The 17,539-nt window shown below is 43.9% G+C and overlaps 1 protein-coding gene across 4 annotated transcripts in view; it reads right to left on the bottom strand.

Annotated features, from left to right (window-relative positions):
* Positions 1-17,539, bottom strand: part of COL11A1 (collagen type XI alpha 1 chain) — a 301,741-nt gene that overhangs the window by 74,626 nt on the left and 209,576 nt on the right. For all 4 annotated transcript variants that reach the window (XM_063135577.1, XM_063135570.1, XM_063135593.1 and 1 more), the window contains 4 exons: positions 14,785-14,838; positions 10,206-10,313; positions 8,581-8,670; positions 4,540-4,593 (listed from right to left, as the gene is read on the bottom strand). In XM_063135577.1, the coding sequence (XP_062991647.1) occupies positions 4,540-4,593; positions 8,581-8,670; positions 10,206-10,313; positions 14,785-14,838 (306 nt within the window). The remainder of the gene's footprint in view (positions 1-4,539; positions 4,594-8,580; positions 8,671-10,205; positions 10,314-14,784; positions 14,839-17,539) is intronic.

The following is a 17,539-nucleotide window of genomic DNA, read 5'->3' as shown; positions in this document are numbered from 1 at the left end:
TGTATACCTCCATGAGGTGTCATGGTGCCAAACTTGAGGTTTCTAACTTTAACAGAAAAAAAGTTGTATACTTTTTTAGCTTTCAATGCAAGCCTTTGGTATGGGGAAACGGAGCTCCGATCCGGATCCGGAGCTCCGGAGCGGAGCGGACATAGGCGGAGCGGGGGCGGAGCAGAGCGGCCCGATCCGCAAATCGTGGATCTGGAAGAGAAGCGGAGCGGGGGTTCCGTGCACACCCCTAATTTACAACATTTATATACTGCTTCACATCAAAACAAATTCCAGAGCAGTGATATAAAAGAAATGATGGTTCACATCCAGATTCTAGTTGAGGCAGAATCCTGCATTATCGCTAAGATTTGCCATTGAATATATATCCAATGGGGACAGTTCCCAAATTAGTGTTCCTCTGTGTGATACATTTGTAAACATGTGTGTCTGTCACATTCATGTTTTACATTTGTAGGTATACATCTGGAAAAAAAACTAGATGCCAAAATATACATGGCACATTTTTTGCCACTGAAATTATAGCTGCCCCCACCCCTCACAGCTTCTTTTCCTCTCATAGTTTGGGTCACAGGGACACAAGAAGCTGCCATGTGAAACCATTATGTCCAGCTAGCTCATATTTGTCTAATTTGACTGGGCAGTGTCTCTCCAGGCTTTTGGGGAAGGGATCATTCCCAGCTTTACCCAGAGATGCCGGTAGTGAACCTGGGATATTCTGCACACACAGCATGTGCTCTACTGCTGAGCTCTGCCTCAATGCCAATTTTCAGTGGAAAAACTGGCAGTGCAAAAAGGGTTAAAAAGCCCCTGTCTCACATGCAGGGCTTTTGTGATAGTTGCCAGATTCCATACCTGCATTTTGGAAAACTAGAAATATGTGCATGGGGCAGAGTTACGTAGAGTTTGACACTCAGGTGGACCCCTGCAAAATATAATGTGTGGCAGAGTCTTTCAGTACTTGCTCAATTAAAAATAAGCTGCTGTCAAAACTTAGCATAAGGTTCCCTTGTAGGTGACAGGATTGCTGGTGTTTGTTCCTAGACAGTGTCATAGACATGTCTCTTGTGCTCAAAAGGCGTTTCTCTTTGTGTGTAGGCTCTTTGAAGACCAGCCCCATCAAGGCTCCTCCTCCCAGGGCCGGGCAAAATTGGTAATAGGCCCAGGCCAGATGGGAAATATATGCCCCATTTCACTCTGCTCAATGTTAATGTTCAAAACTGCTAATCCATTCAAACACCTTCGCTTTTTGGCTGACTCAAAATGGAGTCAGTACTGCTCACTCAGGAGAGCTACTTTGTAACAAATCTTTACCAAAGGGTCCCCATTTGCCTCTACCAGGGGGACTCGGAGTAGGCCCCCTCAAAATCGTAGGCCCATGCCAACTCGACCCACTGCACCCCCCTCTGCCCAGCCCTGCCTCCTCCTCCTTCAATTGTCACCACCAGAAGCCATTCCACTGGGCTGGGCTGAAGGAGATGAGATGAGAATAATAATCCCTCCTTCCCTCCCTGTTCCTTTTTCCTTATGTGTCTTTCTAAATTGTAAGTCTGCATGCAGGGCCTGTGTCTCCTTTTACTGATTATTTGTAAGCAGTTCTAGGAGCCTCTTTGACTAAGATAAAAATACTCCAAATGTTTCATTTTAGGTTGCCTATGTAAGGCATTTTTTAAAAAAATTATCTCCATTTATAATGGAAAAGGTTCAAGTTTCCCCCCGATTTTTCCCTCCCCCTCTCTCTGACACAGCTGATTGCACGCCCAACTCAGAACAGGATGGCAGAAGACGAGGGTTGGTCTTAAATATTAACATGGCATGACTGAAAAGCATAGAAAAGGATTAATAGTGTTTTCTTTGATTAAGATTCCCAGAGAGTGAGAATTAAATTTCATGGCAATTACAATCTCATCCCACAGAGGTTAGTTAGTCTGTTTCCACATGTTGGTTGAAAAATGTAGATATGTGTCAGACATCAAAATCAGGCAGAAATATCCCCAAATGGGAAGAAAAATAAATAAATAACAATGAGGTTCTGGACTCACAGCCTGATCCTCCCCGTGTGTATTCTACTGAGGCTCCAAGGATCAGAAAACTGAGAGTCAAGCTACATCAGTGGTTCTCAAAGTGGGCGGTACTGCCCCCTTGGGGGCGGTGGAATTGCATAGGGGGAGCATTAAGAGGCAAGGGGGTGGCAGGGGGGCGTTAAGAGGCAAAAGGGCGGCAGAGGGGTGCTTGAGGTGGTCTTTTCCGAGAAGCGCCTCTCCAGAAGGTCTTAACTCAGACATTTTTATGGGAGAAGGCAGTTTGGTCCTAAGCCATATAGGGCAAGAATCCACACATGTATTAATACCGTTTAAGAAGAGTCCTTTTAATGTTGAATTGAAATGTTTCAAAAGCCCAAAAATGCTAATGAAGAGACATACCCTGCTTGGTGTGCCACGCCATGCCAGCTACAAAACAAAGGCGTGCACTCTCTTTTCCCTCCCTCCCTCGGCAAGCCTGTGGCGGGTGCTTTGCATTTTGAATAAATAGTCAATTAATTGTTACTGTTTTGAATTTTATTGTAATTATCGTCCTTAGTGGGTCGCTGAAAACCGCTATTCTGAATAATGATTTTTATAGTGTAGGGTAGGGGGCACTGGGCATGAGTTTGTGGAACCAAGGGGGCGGTGACCTGAAAAAGTTTGGGAACCACTGAGCTACATGATCAAGATATCCACATAGTACAGCTCTGACTTAACTGTGCCACCCCAAACTGTCTGAGATAGAGAACCACAGGCGAAGGGTAGTCTAAAATTCTTCTCTCATACATACCAGTTTTTATGTACAGGAAAAGGCAGTTGTGAGTCTCTTTTCTAGAGCATATTCATGGGATAGCTCACGACTAGAGATGTGAAGATCCAGGAAAAAATGGAAAAGCCAGGGGGAAAATAGTTTTGGTTTCCCCCTCCCCCCAGGGACTGTTTTGTTTTTCCTCCCCACCCTGAAAAATTGAACATCTTTGGATAATGAAATATTTTCTTTTAGAATTTAAGACAAAGTATTCATAAGTTGTTGCCCAACTTTTACTGCCTGCAAAATTATTTTTAAAAACAATGTAATAAGAATACTTTTATATAATTACTAAAGTTGTAAACTGTCTGGAAATAATGAAGCCTTGGGGGAAAGGTTTTCTTTTAATTCTCTCTGAAAGATTCCCAGCATAGCTAGTTCTTATTAAAATTATTACCTAAGGAATATTTTACTGACAGACATTTTATGCTTAGTTTCCCAACATGAGAGTATTGTCACCATTTAGCATTCCTGACAGTAAATGTGCGTTCTTGACAGTTTGGGTCTTGTTCTTTAGAGTCCTGTGTTTCTGATGCTGTAGCAATCATGTAATGTAGTTCTAATCTATTTAAACCATAATTACAAATTTACTTTTAAAATTTTGAAAAATAATGTTAATTTCAAGGATTTTTATGAGAAAAGTATCTGGAGGGTACAAGTTTGGGAAAAGCTGTCTTAAAGCAACAAAGTGACTTTAGAGCTGTAAAGAGCTCTAAAATATGTAAATATTGCTTATTTTTCAATTCCCCCCACCAAATGTCCATTTTTCCCCCTGAAACCTCCACCTGAAAAAATCAAAGAAGTTTTTTCCATGGCCTCAACATTTCTGCAAATTTCACATCTCTACGCATAACAAGATATTGCTGATGGGAAAAGCTATTTCCTCCCCAGATACTGTGAGGATTGCAGCTAAGCTCAGAGGAAAGAGGGAAGTCTGAGGGGGGTGGCAGATGATGTCATAGTCCCTGCTAAGAATAGAGTCAGGGAGCTTCGACCCTGGGAAACCTGGCTCCACTACACCACTGCGTGTCAGTTATCTGCTGAAAAGCACTGCCTTCCCAGCTACTATTTACCCAGAAGATGCTATTTGCAGTAAACAACAGCTGCAAGGGCAAATTGCACCTGGGGTGGGGGTAGTATTTTTTAGCAGAAAACAGGCACAGATACCTAATCTGGCTTGGGAGTACGTTCCAAATCAGGGCCCCTCACGTTCTTTTTCTTCAGAACAAAAGTGGCGAGTTCCAGCATGGCCTTTTCAAAAACATAGATAACGTAACCTAGCAGTTTGGCCCAAACTTCCATGCGTCTCAGGGAAAAAAGTAATATTATTCATAGCAGTCTCTTTAGCATTCTTTAAAAAACGATGTTTTGCAATTTCCTGCCACTAGAGGCTGTTTTTTTTCTGCCTTGTAATATCTAATGTAACAGGGAAAGGCAATTTGCCCCCTGCGGATAACAGCAGGTTTCAGAGAGGCCAATACATTTACGGTGATAGTTTCTTCTGTTTATGGACTCATTAGTTCCCATAATTACCAGGAAACAGCTATTGATGGATCTGAATGACATACGTTTGTGTACTGTTCACAAGTGCACATACACATAACAGCGTGAAAGAAATGAAAAGGAAGCCATTATTCATATTAATATTTGTTTCCATGAAATATTCCATTGTCCTTTAAATAGGCAAATCCTACTTACAAGTGGGCCGGGTGGTCCTTGCGGGCCTTCTCCTCCTTTCAGACCACCTGGACCCTACCAAAACAAAAAAATTATTATTATTATTATTATTATTATTATTGATGATCGATGCTGCACAGCATTTTAAAGCACTTGGAAATTTCAATCAATTATATATATATATAATATGAACATGAAGTACATGGGTTATTTAATCATTAATTCCTTAGAGGCTTAAAGGGAAAGAAAAATGAAAAACACAACTTTTTCTAACTGAAGCTTTTATCAACATCTAGCTCATTGTCTCCTACCACCAGACAAGCACTTAATCACTAATTAAGGCAATCAGAGCTAAACAGTCAATATCTTTAGTGCAGGTGTGGTCAATTTTGTGAATGTGGGAGACTGGAGTCACAGTGCTGGCTCCAGGTTTTGGAGGGCCCTTGGGCAAGACACCAATGGCTAGGATGACCATATGAAAAGGAGGACAGGGCTCCTGTATCTTTAACAGTTGCGTTGAAAAGGGAATTTCAGCAGGTGTCATTTGTATGCCTGCAGCACCTGGCGAAATTCCCTCTTCATCACACCAGTTAAAGCTGCAGGTGCCCTGCCCTCTTTTGTATCTGGTCACTCTAGTATAGCAGGTACAAAAGCAGACAGGGCACCTGCACCTTTAACTATTGTGATGAAGAGGGAATTTCACCAGGTTCTCCATATATACAAATGACATCCAGGAGCCCTGCCCTCCTTTTCTTATGGTTACCTTACCAATGGCCCCCTTCCATTGGTGCTCCTACCTCCTCACCACCACTTGTCACCAGCTGCTGTTGCTCCACTGACTCTTTCTCATTGCTCCCACTTTCTTGCTTGACAGGCAGAGAGACGGTGGCTGAGTTTGGATGACATGCTAATCAATGGTTGTTTCCCATTCTGTTCCTATTGATTACCCCCACCCCAGTTGATTAGCATGTCGTCCGAACTCAGCCAGTGAGTAAGCAGGCAGAGGCATCTGCTGCTATTCCTTCTTACCTCCACCATTGTCTGGACTAGAGCGAGAAGCAGGCGAGCAAGCTGGTTGCAATGGTGAAGAGTAGGAGCAAGTCCAAGGGGGTGGGGGGGTGTTGTCAGTGGGCCTTGCTGGGGTTTGGGCCCTTGGCAGATGCCCAACCATGCTTACCCTTGATGCCAGCTCCAGGTTAGATCTCCCCTGGTTAATAAACCCTGGGTCCAGACGCCCACAAACCATGTCAGCACTGTGCCCTCCACCACAACTGTTTGACCAGAAAGAGTCTAACCCTGTCCCCTTCTCAAGAAACTGAAAAGTGGTTCAAAACAGGGCCCTGTCTTGCCATTGCAATCTGGCATGGGCAGAGTCACAGAAGCAAGAGCACAAATGTTGGTTTCTTTTTGCAAATGGCAGACCATGGGCAGTATCTAACACTGGGAGTCTGGCAGCACTAATCATGTTGCACTAGCGAGTATGGCCACAAGCACAACAGAAAGCTAGCACTTCATAACGCAAGCACTGCAAACTTGTCCCATTTCAGAAGCACTACTTTGAGTGAGTTTCTGTTTGCACTATAAAGTGCTGAGCTTCCTATTGCATTAGCAGACATACCCATGAATGCATGGGCAGTGTTGGATCACAAGCTGATCTTGAATCAATCCCACATTAAAATGGCAGTTTCTGATATAGTGTAAGCTTGCACAACTCATGACCCAAGCTAAACTCAGCCCACTAACCATTTATTTGGCCTGTGAGATGCTTGTTTTCCCCTATTTTGCTTTCCCTGGTAGGCAGACAAATCAGAAAGTTGGTTGAGCCTCTTGTGAGCTTTGTTTGTCTGACTGAGTTAGACATTGTGCAGGCCTATGGTTGTGTGAACATAATACTCCCAATCAAGAGAACAAAATGGGGGATATCCCCATTCCCTGGGTCCAGGGAAGTCCCCATAAATAGATATGTAGAACTACCACCCTATTGCTAATATTCCCCTTTTGGGCAAGTTGCTTGAGCATGTGGTGGCTGGGCAGCTTCAGATGTTCTCAGAGGAAACTGATTATCTGGACCCATTTCAGTCTGGTTTCAAGTCAGGGCATGGCACTGAAACAGCCTTGGCTGCTCTGACCGATGACCTACTGTGGGTTAAAGACAGTAGGAGTGCTACTCTGTTGATCTTCCTGGATCTCTTGACAGCTTTTGATACCATTGATCATGGTATCTTATTGGATTGGCTCTGCGAGTTGGGAGTAGGAGGCACTGTGTTACAGTGGTTCCACTCCTACTTGCAAGGCCAATTCCAGAAAGTAGTATTGGGGGATTCCTGTTCCACCCCATGGCTATTAAGCTGTGGGGTGCACAGGGCTCTATTCTATCCCCCATGCTGTTTAACATCTACATGAAGCCCCTGGGAGAGATCATTAGGGGTTTGGGGTTTGGGGGCCAACAGTATGCTGATGGTACTCAGCTCTATCTCTCCTTGTTGTCAGAGTCAGTTGGGGTGGTGAAGGTGCTGGACCAGTGCCTGGAGGCTGTAATGGACTGGATGAGGGCCAATAAACTGAAGCTGAATCCTGATAAGATGGAAGCTCTGTGGATTGGTGGTTCCTGAGTCTGGGAACTGGGTAAGCGACTTGTTTTGGATGGGGTTGCAGGTGCATAGTTCAGGAGTCCTCCTAGATCCATCCTTGTCACTGGAGGCCCAGGTGGACTCTGTGGCCCCAAGTACTCTGTGGCCCAGAGTACTTGGGGTCAGCTTCGGTTGATCCACTAGTTATGGCTTTTCCTGGACAGGGACAACCTAGCTATAGTAGTCCTTCCTGTTTAGACTACTGCAATGCACTCTATGTGGGACTTCCCTTGAAGACTACTCAGAAGTTGCAGCTGGTGCAAAATGCAGTAGTTAGACTGCTCACCAGAACATCCTATAAGGAACATATAACACTGGTCTTAAAAGAATTGCATTGGCTGCCTATATGTTTCCAGTTGGAATTCAAGGCATTGGCAATTACATTTAAAGCCCTAAACAGCTTGGGACCTCGGTACTTGAGAGGACACCTCTCCCTATATATGCCTGCCTGAGATTTGAGATCTGTTGGAGGAGCCCTCCTCTGTGTTCCAGCAACACAAGATGTACATGACGTGATAACACTCTTCAAATACTTAAAAGGTTGTCACAATGGGTTCAAGTTACAGGAAGTCAGATTCCAGCTGGACATCAGGAAAAACTTCCTGACTGTTAGAGCAGTACGATAATGGAACCTGTTACCTAGGAAGGTTCTGGGCTCTCCTGCACTAGAGGGATTCAAGAGGCAGCTGGACAACCATTTGTCAGGGATGCTTTAGGGTGGATTCCTGCATTGAGCAGGGGGTTGGACTCAATGGCCCCTTTTAGGCCCTTCCAACTCTACTATTCTATGATTCTATGATCCTACATTATGGTGGGACATAGGAGAGGGGTTTCTCTGTTGTGGCACCCCACTTGTGGAATACCCTCTCCTTGGAGGCCTGATTGGTGCTGTCACTGGCTTCATTTCAGCACCAAGTTAAAACATGGGTTTTTATCAAAGCCTTCAAGGGTTAAATTCTCCATGGTTACAAATAGTTTTAATTGTTTTTAATTGTTTATTGCATTAAAAAAATTCTACCAGTTTTAATTTGTAAATGATTTAATACGTTTTTAGCTATGTAAATTATTTATGTTTATAAATAAATCCTAGTGATAATAGGGTGGACTGCAAATGCTTTATTAAATAAATAATAAAATAAATAAATAAATGAATAAAGCATGACAGGACATTTCCAAACTGCACTGCATTTCAAGCTGGTCTTTAACACCTGACAAATTTAAAAGGAAGCTTGCTGTGCAGTTGATAACATGTTATATTTGGACTACAGAGACCTAGTTCAAATCTCTACTCTTGACAGTTAATTGATATCAATGTTTTAATATCAGATGAAAATCTGCAGTGTACTTTTTGATCTAGGCACTCTGTATGAACATTGTGCCCTTAGTAGTTAAGGCACAATGGAGTTAATGCTGTATGGAGTTAATGCTGTACCTGAGCTCCTGGCAGGCCTCTTTCTCCTGGGAAACCACGAAGTCCCGGAGGTCCATCTTTTCCAGAGATGCCTTGAGGACCTGGATCACCCTAGGAAAACAGAAAAAGACTAATTCAGATGCATATTGTAAGCAGTTCAGTTGTGAGTCATCTTGTACACTGGATTGTAATTGCAATTTCAATAAACTGAATCTGCATGCACTCACATGTAAAGTTCTGAAAATTATGCCAAACTTTAAAGAAAGGATTTTAACCTATTGATTAAGATCTGAGACATGAACATATTCGAATACATCACCTTTAATAAATAAAACTGCCTTTGTTAACTTTAATTTCATCTTTCTTCTGATCACAAAAGTAGTTACATGGGAGCTAACATGTCCCCCATTGTCAATATAATTCCATAGTAAAGCGACTGTGGATCTATATTCCTAAATGTAGGGTCTCAAGCTCCAAGAGATAGTGCTGCAATTTGTGTAATTTCATATCCTGGGTTAAATGATTATTCAATAAATTGCCACCAAATTATTATCTGCTATCACTGTGAACCAGATTGGCATACTAGAGATGAAATTGGAAACACTGTCCCATTCCTTTAGCCAAATAATGTTCAAAACCTTACTGCTACTGAAATTTTGAAATCTGTAACTTAGGCCTTAGCTAGATGTACCTGTTGTTCTGGGGGAGAGGAGGGGACCTCACGTTATGAATAATGCAAGAGCTCACCCTCGTTTACATGTAAGGCGCGACAACCTCAAGAAGAGCGGCATCGTGCCCATTTTAAAAAATTTTTTTTAAAGGGCCGGCTGCGCACGAGCAACTAAAAGTAGGTGGTTGTTTTTTTTAAAAAAAATGATTTCCCCGCTCCCCCCATCCTAGCACCGATGGGCGCAGCGCTCCTGAGGAGTGCTGGGCCCAGTGCACAGCTCCTGGCTCTGCGCGAGTAATTGTGCGGAGCCAGCTCAAGCCACAGAAATGGGCCACACACTCGTGATCTTGGGCTCAGCCTGAGACCATGAGAAAAACCGGGACCAAAGGGTAGGGCTGTATCCCGGGGCCAAGAAGGGTTGATCACTGCCTGATCCCGTGATCCCGTGCGTCATCTGGATGCACAGGGACGATCCTGGGGTTCGCCCCGGGATAAACACTGGTCTAGCTAAGGCCTTAGACTCAATTCTACATCAGAGAGCATCTTTTGCCCATATGTTACATCCCCTATCTTGAGATCCCTGGATGAAGTCCTGCTCTGTCTCTCATCACCCTGCAAGGTTCACAGGGAAGAGTATTTTTGGCTGTGAAATCCCAATTGTGGCAGCATTTCGTCCCTGAAGATATCTGATTTGTGTAAGCAAATATATAAAAACGAAACAGCAAATTCCACATTGGTCTCTGTAGCTTAATGTGGTAAGTTGCCAATTAACTTCATGACATAGGAAAATACAATCATGGAGTAGGAAGGAACACTGGAGGTCATCTAGTCCAACTCACTGCAGAATCTGCAATGCAGGGTGCAAAGAGAGCACCCCTGGCAATGGACTGATACTAACACATTATGTATGCTTTATATTTAAGGGCTGCATAGACTTTCATCCATCCATCAGAAGTAAACATGTCATCATTTGTACCTTAGCACCTTCTTTCCCAGCAGCGCCTGGAAGCCCTTGTTCACCAGGTGGACCTGGAGGGCCAGGATGACCTCTTTCACCAATTGGGCCAGTCTCTCCGGTGGGTCCCTAATCCCAAAAGTACAGCATTAATTCTTCCACACAACCAACATGTTTATCTTCATGTCCAAGCAAAATGCGTTTAACTAATTGTCTTGCCAAGTTGGAATGATCATCGCTCCCTTCAAGCACAAGATCCCCAAACACAATTGTACCAGGATGGAATCCTACTCTTTTCCCTCAAAGGTCGGGATGTGGTTGCTCCATATGTACGAGGAAGCAGCAGCGAGAAAGGAGGAGGGATGGAAGAAATAACTGATCCAGCCTTCTCCTGTCTAACCCTTCCTCTGTTTGCCAGTCTCTTTCCTCTTCAGGCGTCAGTGAGTGCCCTACACCCCGCTACATATCGTGCCTTCCCATACACATGGAATGAGAAGCCTGCATGCATAGGGCTTAGTTCACTCAATGTGAACTAATAGTGAGTTGCTCTTGGCCTGGCAAAGCAGAAGCTCTGTAATGTGAGGAAATGGAGTGTGAGGAAGGTAAAGTACAGTAGACATGTATGGATATAATCCTTCCTTTGCTCGTGTGGCGCAGAGTGGTAAAGCAGCAGTTTCTGCAGCTGAAACTCTCCCCACGGCCTGAGTTTGATCCCAGCGGAAGCTGGTTTCAGGCAGCCGGCTCGGGTCGACTCATCATTCCATCCTCCTGAGGTCGGTAAAATGAGTACCCAGTTAGCTGGGGGAAAGGTAATAATGGCCGGGGAAGGCAACGGCAAACCACCCCACTATAAGGCCTGCCAAGAAAACATCAGTGAAAGCTGGCGTCCCTCCAAGAGTCAGTAATGACTCAGTGTTTGCATGAGAGGTTCCTTTCCTTTCCTTGGTTAGTATCCTGTGCACTCACAAGACCCACCACTGATACATTGGGGCGTTGCCACTTCTAAAAATAACCCCAAATGAGCAGAAATTCTCATTTCTGGAATGGGGCACTGGGGCAGGTCAACAGAGGTCACAGAATGGAACTCCGCTGACCTGTCCTGATCAGGAAATGAGCATTTTCACTTATTTCTGAGGTTATTTTTAGAAGCGCCAAAGCCCCATTGTGTGAGTGGTAAGTCCTGGGTGCATAACACAAGCTGAAGAGGCTGCCCATTGTCTTAATATTACAGCAGTAGAAGCTGGTGGCTCTGCATCAGTGGGATGGTGAATCCACTCCGGGATTTAGTCAGAATCAGTCAGACCTCTAAAGGTGCAGAATCAACTTGGAACAGTCCTTCAGAGTTCTGACTGAAACCTGGAGAGGATTCTCCACCCCACTGACATCAGAGCCACCAGCCTCCACTGTATAACAGGGCAGTGAAGCCTGAATAACAATGCCGGCTCTCTGACCAGGGAAGAACTCCACTAAGTGCCATTTCAAAAACCTGATTAACTGTCCAAGTTTCCTCCTAGATTAACTTCCAAATGATTCTGACAAGGCAAACTCAAGTTAGCTCACTGCCCACAGATCTGCATCAAAAACGAAGAGACCAATACCACTGGCACCAAAGTATACTAAGCAGTCTTTCTGTTTTTAAGACATTATTTTATTATTTGCTGTATTTTATCCTGTTTTTCAGCCTGTTATGCTTTGGGACAACACTTTCAGTGCTGCTATTTAGAGATAAATATCAAGGAGCCATATCAGAAACATCAAACCAGGACAATATTGACACTAATGCTACAAATGCATGCCCAAGCTCCCTGTAAACATAGAAGTGCACAGTGGAATTCAATTCAAGGATCCTTCCTGGTGACAGCAAGCATTGTACTTAAAAAGCAGAAATGGGAAATAAATATTTAAAAACCTCACATGGGAAATGAATGTGGGGGATATCAGTCCTGGGAAGATAACTGAGCTTGGATTTTGTTTATATTTACTAACACAAACACAGCATGGTCAGACACAAAAAATAAATAAACAAAGCTTAGTCAATAAAAGAAGAGAGGAAAAACAAAAGATAATTCAGATAAAATTTGCACTCAGAAAGACGCCTGCTGTTTCACTTCAGTGATATGTTAGAAGAAACAAAAAGGGATTTGTATGACTCCTGTAGTTAAGCCAGACCAGAGAGAACTTTAGAAAGGTCTGACATTCTAAAGAATTTCTTAAGATGCTAGAACAGTTTTTCTTGACATCCTTTGTGATTCTTGAAGAATACCCTAAATTCGGCATGAAGAGAATAAGTGTGTAGATTGGTTTCTGTGAATCTTCCTGCCACCATTTCTCATTGTCTCTGCTGGTTAAGACCCTCCTGGTATATTTTTAATATCCTTCTAATGATCATAATAGGATTTCCAATGTTTTATCAGTTCTACTGATTTCTAGCTCCACTAAAATCAGCTGATTTCATACACAAAGTACACCTGCTAAGTCATTGTATATACTCTGTGTATCCAGTTGGATGTTGACTTGTAGGGATGTTCAGATCTACCCCCATTCCCACCCAGAAAAAAAAAATCACAAACCTTATTGAGGCTTTCCCCCCCCCCCCCCCTTCGCTCTTTGAATGTTTGCCTGAATAGCAAGCTTCAAGCTTCCATGAACATTTTACTACAGCTAGGAACGTATGGTTTGTGCAAAATCAGTTTCATCCATGGTTTGTGGATAGTCAGGTGCCTTTTGTTCCATCATCTGCCCATCTACAGAATTTTTTTTGGGGGGGGGTCAGTTTCTGAATTTGTGCAAATTTGTGCAAATCTGCACATGCAGAAATCCCCCCCCCAAAGTAATTTGGTTCCATTGTGGGCACTCTGACATATTTATTTATTTATTTATTATTGCATTTATATCCCGCCTTTTTTCCTCCAAGGAACCCAAAGCAGCAAACATAATCCTCCTCCTCTGCTCCATTTTATCCTCACAACAACAACCCTGTGAGGTAGGTTGGGCTGAGAGTCTGTGACTGGCTCAAAGTCACCCAGTGAGCTTCCATGGCTGAGTGGGGACTAGAACCCAGATCTCCCGACTCCCAGTCCGACACTTTAGCCGCTACCCTTAATTCAGCAGTGTCCTCTATATAGAGAAGGGAAGTAGACCCTTCAGCTGACATGGCCGCTCTTCCCAGCACTGTGAGTCCTTTTGCACAGCACGTGCTGCCCCCATAGGGATGACATGCTCCACATGAAGATGGGGACTTGACCCGTGTGGGAGGAATGGGCCCTCTTCCTAGTGCCAGCTGATTCTTTCTGTATGGCACCCCCATGGGGATGGCACATGCTGTGTGAAGCCAGGAACTTGGCTGCTGCTCCTCCCTGCACCAGCTGAATCCCTTTCTCCATGCTTCTCTGTGCAGAGAAAGGCAAAATCAGGAGAGGTGGGGCAACAACATCCATTTGCATGGCCAGGCTCTGTGCCACCAGTAGATGTAGCCATACCCATTGATGTCATCTGCCTGAGAAGGGCCCAATAGGGGGGCAATTTCCCCCTACCACCAACTGGTTTGACACTCCTGGCATAGACAGGTTCTTCACTATCCCCATGGTGCAAGTGCATTAACATCTGGCTCCCTGGTCAGGATGTGAGGAATCCTCTGAAACATTTCACGGGTCTCATCAAAGCTCTTCTGCCTTTCTTTGACTTTCCTTGGATGTTTCACCTGTGCGAAAATCTTCAAATTCACCTTGAAATTTTGCTTTAGGCAAAATTCAATAGCAACTCCACTTCTGAGATACTTGTCAGAAATATTCCAAGAAATGCCACCAAAAGATGTGACAGGATCAGGCCTGTTCTCCATAGTGTAGGGGAAGGGTTTTCAGGGAAGGGGTCAATCAGACGGAATCAGAAGAACCAGGAATTTACCAGCCATCATAGGAAGCAGGGAAGGAGATTCTCCAAGATTCTTCAGGAGTCAAGGATGAATCTTCCCACTATCTTATAGCAGAGAATGCAGATGGCTCAGAAACCATTCCCCTCCACTCCTGAGAACTCAGCCTTTATCTGAGGGGGAGGGGATATCAGAGTTGACAGATCCCAGAGTCAAGTGGGTGGAGTTGAGAAGACATGGGAGGTGATTTCTTAGGCTCCTCCTGAAAGACCCTCCCCAGAGCTAAAGTGCTTGTTGGATTGTAGGTAACAGTTCTGCTTTAGTTGAAAGCAACTGCATAATTTTGTTACCCAGATTTGGCTGAGAGAATACTAGCTCCTAGCATTCACACCCCCTTCAGGTGTGAAGAGATGTTTATTTGTTGAATAAAGCTTTGTGGATTACATAGCAGGTGTCTTTATGGTCTCACATCAGCGGGAGGTCTTAGAATCACAACAAGATGGATCTTCTGGAATGACAGTGTGGCCAACATTGTTTCATTGACCAATCTGGAATTGTGTTGCCAACTGGTCAGACACCAATGGCAGCCTGAAACAATGTGAGAGCTTCCTCACCATGACACACGGCTGCCTCTTGTGTCATCTTGAGAGGGATTGCTATGTAATGGGAAAAAAACAAACTAAATGTTCACTCTACATTTTGTAAAGGGAAAGTTACACAGAAATATTGTACCTGAGGTCCGACAACACCACCAGGGCCAGGTGGGCCAGTTTTGCCTTGGAAACCCTAAGGAATGAAGCATACAATGGTTACTAAAACTATTCAATCAGCATTGAATAGATGAAAAGCAAGAAGTGCAGTGTCAAGGGATTCATATTTCCCCAAGAATAAAGACTGCCATTTCTATTATTGCTGTGCGTACTTCAATGTAAAATGTTGAAGACCCTTTCAAAGATCTATCATTTCCAATCATTCTAAGCTCAGCTCCTCCAATGGTGTGGTTCAAAGTGGCAGTTACTTTTCACAGATAACACTTTCTGAGAAACTCATTAGGTGGCTGTGATTGCATAAATGATATTGCTCAGATTCAGCTCAAATATATGTTGCAGACATACACACAGATGTATTAAAAAGCAGACAAGCAAGTACAGCTATACATAGATACACTTAAAATCAGCCCAGGAAAGACAGGCAGATGATTACCTCAAGGCGTGGAAGGAATATTGATTGAGAGTGTAGGGATGGCGGAACGAGAAGCCATATTATTATTTTCACTTCTTTTACAGAGCAGGCTAACAAATTGGATAACTGTTTTCTGCAAGTCCCAAGCACGTATGGAATTTTCTCTGAGAAATATTACAGGTCTCATCAAAACTCTTCTAACCTCCTCCAAAAGCCTGTGGATGCTTCCCCAGCTCAAGAGTCTCAAATTTGCCTTGCAATTTCGCTGTAGGCAAAACCCAGTAACAACTTTAATTTGGAGGTATCTGATACAAATACTACTGGACGTGCCACTCGAAGATATGTGCTCTGCTACAGCAGTGTGACAAACCATCAGTTTAAAAGAAAGGGATCAGCAATGCTGTGAATTGATGGACTATATTAAAGGGAGGGGCATAAAAAGTTTCCCTAAAGCATGTTCTTTTGAGGACCTATCCAATGCCTTGCTAATCTTCTTAAAGCACAGGTATGCAAGAGAACTGAACCAGCTCTTGTGAACTGTCATGAACCAGAAGCTCCCCTGTGCCTCCAGTGTCCACACATAAACCCTCTACTTTAGCAGAGCTGCTCTGTGAAAGGACAGGGGAGCTGCAGGGGCAAAGCAGCAGGTGAGAGAAAGATTAAACATCTCCTACTTCTCAGTCTTCAACAGATGACTGCTGCTAAACATCTAGTCTGTCCTTGAGTTAGGGAAGATGGAGCATGAAGGTATCAGGGATTTTCCCTGATATAAAGGGGAGTGGGCAAGGCAGTGGTGGTAAAATACCCCAAACAGAAATAGGTGGGTGTTTTCTGCACCTCCAAAGATCACTGTATGATTTAGAGCCCTATGAGTGATGCTTTGGATAAGGCCAAAAAACATATGGATGCATTTCCTGAAACTAGCCTACTATGCATTGTTATTGTTGTTGTTGTTGTTGTTAACCTGGATGCTTTGGATATACTGGAGGATACAGGATATTTATTTGTTTAAATAAAAGCTTAGTTAAGGGTAAGGGTAGGAGGGAGTAGCAACACTTTTAATTCTTCGGGAACTCTCAGCAGCTTTCAGTACCATCAGCCATGGTATCCTTCTGGATTCTTTGTCTGAGCTGGCCCTATGAGGCACGGTGTTATGGTGGTTCCAGTCTCTCCTGAAGGAGTGGCCTCAGAAGGTGGTGCTGGGAGACTCATGTTCTAACCCCATGTCCATTAGCTCGTGGGCTGTCACAAGGCTCCATCTTGTCCCCGTGTTTTTAAACATCTACATGAAACTGCAGGGGCAAAGCATCCAGAGGTTTGGGCTGAAGTGGCCCCAGGGTGCAGATGATACTGCCTTTCATTTCCATCTTCTTCATTTCCCAGGACACCTGTAGAACTCTTGAATCAGTGTCTAGAAGTGGGTTTGGGGTGGATGGGGAAGAAACACGCTGGGAATCCAGACAAGATGGAGATGCTACAGGTAGGAAAAAGTACTATTCTTGAGGGAGGTTTACAACTGGTCTTAATGGGATTGCACTTCCCCTGAATAACCAAGTATGCAGTTTGGAAGTTTTCCTGAATTCTGGGCAACCAAAAACACACTTTGGGAAATCGCATTTAGGAATGGTGTGGGTATCTAGTTGGGGTTAAAGCGTGGTGATTTCTTGCCTGCTCAGCCCCACAAACGTCAGTCCGTAGATCCCTGCATTTGCCCAACTCAGTGCGCGTTGGCGCCCATTCCCTCACCGTACTGCCATTTTGTGTAAAAGGGCCATTTATGCAAATGGCAGCTGTAAAGCGGGCATTTATTTATTTATTTATTTATTTAATTACATTTATATACCGCCCCACAGCCGAAGCTCTCTGGGCGGTTTACAAATAGACCATTTATGCCCATAATGTTGTGTAAATGGCCCCTTTATGGGGTGAGCTACAGTGGGTTCACCCATCCTGAATCACATCACTGAACTAACAATATGGGCTTGTTGAAACAAAATAGTTTTAACATGTTTTCAAATGCATCAAGAATATACAATTGACAATCATGTATAACAGAGAAGGTCTTGCCACATATTGTAAATTTATGTTCGTTCTGATCAAAAGGCACATGCATGGCTAGCTATGACACGGAAGTCTACTCCAGATGAGAATTTAGTAGTGAATTTGTGGTTCTACCCCAAGGGTAGGGAACACACAGCTCATGGGCATATGAGGTCCCTACCACCCTGGCACCACCAACATTCATGATTGAAAAAAAGGGGTGGTTTGCAAACTGCTGTGGGAGGCTGGGGCCCTTTCTACACCT

This window comes from Elgaria multicarinata, chromosome 1 (genome assembly GCF_023053635.1).
Source record: "Elgaria multicarinata webbii isolate HBS135686 ecotype San Diego chromosome 1, rElgMul1.1.pri, whole genome shotgun sequence".
Lineage (NCBI taxonomy): Eukaryota > Metazoa > Chordata > Lepidosauria > Squamata > Anguidae > Elgaria > Elgaria multicarinata.
Note: the sequence above shows the minus strand (reverse complement) of the source record. Positions and strands in the feature narration are given on the sequence as shown.